The sequence below is a fragment of the Macrobrachium rosenbergii genome, chromosome 31 (genome assembly GCF_040412425.1).
Source record: "Macrobrachium rosenbergii isolate ZJJX-2024 chromosome 31, ASM4041242v1, whole genome shotgun sequence".
NCBI classification, from domain to species: domain Eukaryota; kingdom Metazoa; phylum Arthropoda; class Malacostraca; order Decapoda; family Palaemonidae; genus Macrobrachium; species Macrobrachium rosenbergii.
Window position 1 is genome coordinate 14,357,256 of NC_089771.1, and position 5,816 is coordinate 14,363,071.

Consider the following 5,816-nt stretch of genomic DNA (forward strand, 5'->3'; position numbering starts at 1 on the left):
AGGAAAGTGTGTGAGCGAGGGGTTGGAAAGTCATTACCCAGAATAGACAGACGGCAAGGCCTCGTGTCCAAAGTAGGAATGATAATGGTAATGATATCATTGACACATTCACCTTGTGTTATTCACGCGTGATGTCCCGTCACTGTCTGTGAATTGTATTTTATTCCTTAATTTATTTATGTTTTGTATTCAATATAACTCAATATGAGGCTTCTGGTAAGCCAGGGATATATACTGTATATGACAAGAAGGGAAGAGTGAAATATTAAACAGAAAAGTCGTGATATTTTGTTGTCCTACTTTCTTGCAATACAATTCTTTCATGACAACATCATTACAAATAATAATAATTAAATATTAATCTTTGATGTTTATTGATAATTAAGCACTATGAGATTTGAATATTGTTTCTAAAATGCCAGTACTATTGTTATATTCTTTTTAACATTTTTATATATAAAAAAGGCATATTTAATCTTTCACATGAAAAAGTATTTGTTAACAGTAGACTTCCCTTAAAGTGCTTATATATATATATATATATATATATATATATATATATATATATATATATATATATATATATATATATATATATGTGTGTGTGTGTGTGTGTGTGTGTGTGTGTGTGTGTGTGTGTGTGTGTTTGTTAGATTATGTCAAATAATGTAAATACTCGTTATGTTTGCAATTTCAAAGAATATGTAAAGATTAATGATAAGTACTATCAACAAGAGGTTTAAATTCAGATATTTACAGATTTATTTCAATGAACCATCACCTTTAACAACAATAATAACAACCAAAATGAAAATTAGCACGAACGCACGAACCAAAAAAGAAGACGAACAAAGAAAGGTTTTAACACATACAAACGACACGTCTCTCGTTTGTGAATTTCTTTGACATGATGGTGATGAGAAAATCCCGTTAAGGCGGCCACAGAACATATTTAACGGTGAACGGTTCCTTTACGTAAGTTTTCTCACTCCTCTTTGACTTATTACTTGACTGCGTGACTTTTCCGTGACTTTTGACTGCTAGACTTGTCTGTGACTTTTTAGGTCTATATCCGATGGTACATTTAAGTCACAAAGTCTGTCAGTACGTGTTTGCGTAATTCAATATCTGTGTTTGGAGTTCCAAAATCACACGAGCGTAAATCTTTGAAATTATAATAAAAATATTTTCTAAAATAAAAATTTACCCCATATATATAAAATGGAGATGAGGAATTAATAAAATTTAATAAACGAAAATAAGTGGTAGAAAATAAAACCTAATAAATAAAAATAAATGGTAGAAAATAAAGTAAAATAGGGGAGAATTCGGTCAAATAAAAAAATTTAAAGTAGAGATAAAGGAATTAATAGAAATTCAAGAAGATAAACATTGAAAACGGACTAGTTTTCGAACAAATTAAGTGTCTAATAAATGCGAATTAATGAATACCAAGAAAAGAAAAGAAGCACGCAAATATACTAAAATATAAATAAATAAAAGAATAACAGTAATAGAATTAATAAAAAAAAAATAAAAACAAAACAGATAAAAATCTGTAAAAGTTGATAATATTGAGGACATTAAACCCTACTGTACCTGTAGCGTGTGGGATTGCGTCATCATTTTACAGAGGTATAAAACGATGTACACAGAAGCTTTGAGCAATTATTATAGTTGTTTCCTAAAGTTCTCCACTATTTTTGGTTTATGGTCGAGTATTTCGAAAGCCTTTATTGATAAAAGTATAAGAAAAAATCCTTTTATTTAATTTCATTGACTTCGTGTTAGGTAAGGAGAAGGGGAACCTATAATTATTTTCACTAATTACTTATCTGGGTTAATTTACCTTATTAACAATAATTAAGAAAATACGCAAACTTGCATTAACTGTTTGGGAGTCACAAACTCAAGGGTTAATCGGCAATCGGCATGATCTATATCTCATAGCCTTCACTTCCAAATGTTGGAATTCTCTACCTTCTTCCGTGTTTCTTTTTTGATGCAGTTGCTAGCACCATAACCTACGCCATTCTAGTGAACCACCGTAGTTGAATTACCACCAGGTACATCATTTACTGTTAGTTAACAGAGGAAGAATTGGTTTTTAAGAGACCGAGTCTAAATTTTTGTGCCTTGCAAGAATCAGGTCTGGTTGCAGCTCACAACAATTGACTTATCACCAGGTTCATCAATCGCGCAGTGGCCAACAGAGACCCAATTGGTCTTACCTGGCCAAGCCTAAACTGGTGTGTCTCATTCAGGAATCGAATACGTCTCTTCACAAAGAGATTATTCTGTAGTAAACGTGCAATCTGCGCAACGTCATAAAAGCCATGTGGTCAGCAGGAGAGTGAAAGTTCATTCACAAAAGATTAAACAACAGATTCCTCAATGAATGTTAAATTATTATTAATATTTGGGGAGAGGTGAATAAAAGTGGACTTCCTGAGTGAATGTTGAAATTATTCTTGTGAAAGAAAACGAAGTTTTACTCATTAAAGTATTTGACAGGTGGCGATATAGTTGTAGACATTTAACAAAAATGGTTCTAGAGTTTAAAAGAAAAAATATATATATATATGTATGTGTATATATATATACACATACACACACATATATGTATATATATGGATATATATATACACATTTAAACGGTATCTATCTATCTCTATCTATCTATCTATCTTCTATCTATCTATCTATATATATATATATATATATATATATATATATATATATATATATATATATATATACTGTATATATTTATATACTGACAAACATTTAAACAGTGCTTTACTCTGAATTAAAAGCAGAAACATTTTTGACATAACTCTATATATTTTTTCATGAAAAATCTTTGTGAATGTAAAATAAAATATATATATATATAATTTACTACGCATTAATCTTTCCTCAACTACTATTTCCATAATAATGCTGAAACGCAAAATGCTTTTGAAGATAACTGTCACCACATTTAAACTCTCATAATTGTCACCCCGCCAGTTCACACAAACCACTCAATCAATTTCCATCAAGATACTCTCCATCCCTAACTCTATCCCTTAAGTGTTTCTTAAATCTCTGAACATCCACCTGTTTGAAAAAGTAGCTTTGTCATAATTTTGGATGAGAAGAACATTAACACATTCTTACTGGCTATTTTTGGTCTCTTCAGCATAATAAAATTTTACAACAATAACAATGATGTCTCAGGTAATCACTGTAAAGAGTTTTAGAAATAGCAGGCATTAACAATAAGAAATGTTCTGCTCACCACAAGCAAACCATTCAGGACTTTCTGAGAGAGAGAGAGAGAGATAAAAGGGCATGGACGGAGATAGAGATAAAAAGGAAAAAAACAGAGAGAGAGAGGGAGAGAGAGGAGAGAGAAAGAGAGATAAAGAGAGAGAAAAAGAGAGGGTGTATGGACGGAGAGCAAAGATAAAAAGAAAAAAGGGAGAGGATATAAAAGAGAGAAAGAGAGAGAGAGAGAGAGAGAGAGTAGAGAGAGAGAGAGAGATAAAGGGCATGGACGGAGATAGATATAAAAAGAAAAAAAAACAGGGAGAGAGAGAGAGAGAGAGAGAGGGAGAGGGAGAGATTAAAGAGAGAGAGAGAGCAGAGAGAGGAATATAAAAGGAAATAAAGAATAAACAGAGAGAGAGAGAGAGAGAGAGAAATAAAAGTGTATGGCCAGAGATAAAGCTATATAAAAAGAAAAAATCAGAGAGAGAGAGAGAGAATGAAGTGCATAGTGAATGGCCAAGGATAAAGAGATATAACGAAGGAAAAAGCAGAGAGAGAGAGAGAGAGAGAGAGAGAGAGAGGAGAGAGAGAGAGAGAGAGAGAGAGAGAGAGAGAGATTGTGTTAGGTAAAAATAAATAAAAGAAGTACAAGGACAGGTCAAGAAATGAGACAGACAGATAAAGCGGGAGACAAACAGATAGACAGAGTTATCAATAATAACCTCCAGAAAAATCATGAATCATCTAGAACTTATTTACAAGATTTAAAATGTCCCCCATTTGGCATTCAGAATTGTTCCAGCACCAACAATAGCGTATGGTTCAGATTTGGCTAGATAAAGTCTTAAGTTAAACCAAATCAAACTTCTGACAAATGACGAAGGGATTAAAAAATAAAAATAAAGCGAGAATTGGTTATTTACAAGACTTGAAATGTCCCCCATTTGACAATCAGAATCGTTCCAACAATAGCGGGTAAATGTGTATGGTTCAGATTTAGGTATACAAACTCTTCATTCAAACCAAAGCCTACTTTTGACAAAACTATCAACAGGTATAAAAAATAAAATTAAAGCGAGCATTCACAGACGCTTGTGCCGTTGAAGTCCTTATCTTCCGGTCATCTTCGACCTTCGGTATTCGACTCACGAACGTAAATATATAAAAGAATAAGATGCTTCTGATAACCGTTATCTGCCTGTCGCAAAACGGAAAGAGGGTGAAGCTTGGAAGGAACTATCTAGGGAGGATGGGAAAAGTGGGGCGGGGGGAAGTCACGGGAAGGGTGAGAGAAGGGAGTAATTCTTTCCTCCCTTCTTTTTCTTCTCCTTCTTCTTTTGTAGCGTAAGAGTGAAAGGGACGACGGTCACACCTCGAGAGACAGACACTCTCTTAACCTCGCGGACGGACGGTCTTCTTGTTTTGAGGTCGCCCCGTCGAGTATTTTAGCAGCGGACGCCAACCCTCCGTCGTCACTCTCGCTTACACCGTGGTCTCGCTAACAAGACTCTCCCGAGACTCAGTTCGAATTCGGCAGTTCGTCTTTGTTATTTCAAAGCCCCAGACTCCGTTTCTGAAATGGCCCTCACGCCGCGCACCAAAACCAACTCGGCCAATGCTGCTGCTACTCTGGCGTTAGCAACTGTGGCGCTCCTGATGGCATCCGCCGTCGACTCGGCAGCCGTCCCCGATGCCCACGAAGCTCGAAGCAGCCTCTTAGGCGCGGCATCGTCTCGTAGCGGGTATTACAAGAGACCCTACGACGGGTATATCGACAGGCCGGCCGCAATATCTCATCCTAAGGGACCCCATGACGACCACTATCACCACCACGTCCACACAGTGGGTAAACCAGTTCTCAATCCCGGAGCTGGGATCCTCCACGGGAACCTGGCTTTGGCAGCTGGAGGAGCAGGCTTGGGTTCTTACGGGCTCGGCTTGGGATACCCAGGACTTGGATTGGGTAGTCTCTATGGCTTAGGAGGAGGATACGGCCTTGGAGGTTACGGTTTGGCAGGATACGGCCTGCCAGGGTACGGACTTGGACTCGGAGGCCTCGGCGGTGTTGGAGGTCTCGGAGGAGCTGGATATGGAGGTCTCGGAGGAGCTGGATATGGAGGTCTCGGAGGAGCTGGATATGGAGGTCTCTACGGTGGAGGACTAGGCCTAGGCGGGAATCTTGGCTTTGCTTACGGCTGGTAAGAAGAAGGAAGGCAGTCTTTCTCCTCTCCGACGATGTTTATGAAGAAGAAGAGACCACGGCCATAACACAGGAACGCGAACGGACGCTTGACTTTGAAAATAAGTCATAACCAGAAGAAGACAAGAAGACGTGTAAAATCTTAAAGACTTGAAAGAAGAATAATAAGTAAACAGTGTTGACAAAATGAATGAATCACGACAGATTCAGAAGTGCCAGGAAGTCCCCCAGATTCAAAGCACCACCCAAAATTCGACGCCTCTGAAGGCATGCAAACAGTCTGTCGCCCTCGAAGACTCAGCGCAAGTTCTCGAGGCTTACGAGTTATCGCCTCTTAAGTCTGGAATGAGGGAGACGGGGA

General features: G+C 37.4%; 1 protein-coding gene across 1 annotated transcript; it reads left to right on the forward strand.

Moving 5' to 3' along the window:
- The first annotated feature begins 4,833 nt into the window (after positions 1-4,833).
- On the forward strand, positions 4,834-5,457 carry LOC136855286 (spidroin-1-like). Its single transcript, XM_067132189.1, has one exon. It carries the CDS (start codon positions 4,834-4,836, stop codon positions 5,455-5,457), a length of 624 nt encoding a protein of 207 aa, XP_066988290.1.
- Positions 5,458-5,816: the final 359 nt, after the last annotated feature.

Bases quoted from the DNA above. Each gene is read 5' to 3' on its own strand.
- LOC136855286 (XM_067132189.1), top strand. From the start codon at position 4,834: ATGGCCCTCACGCCGCGCACCAAAACCAACTCGGCCAATGCTGCTGCT.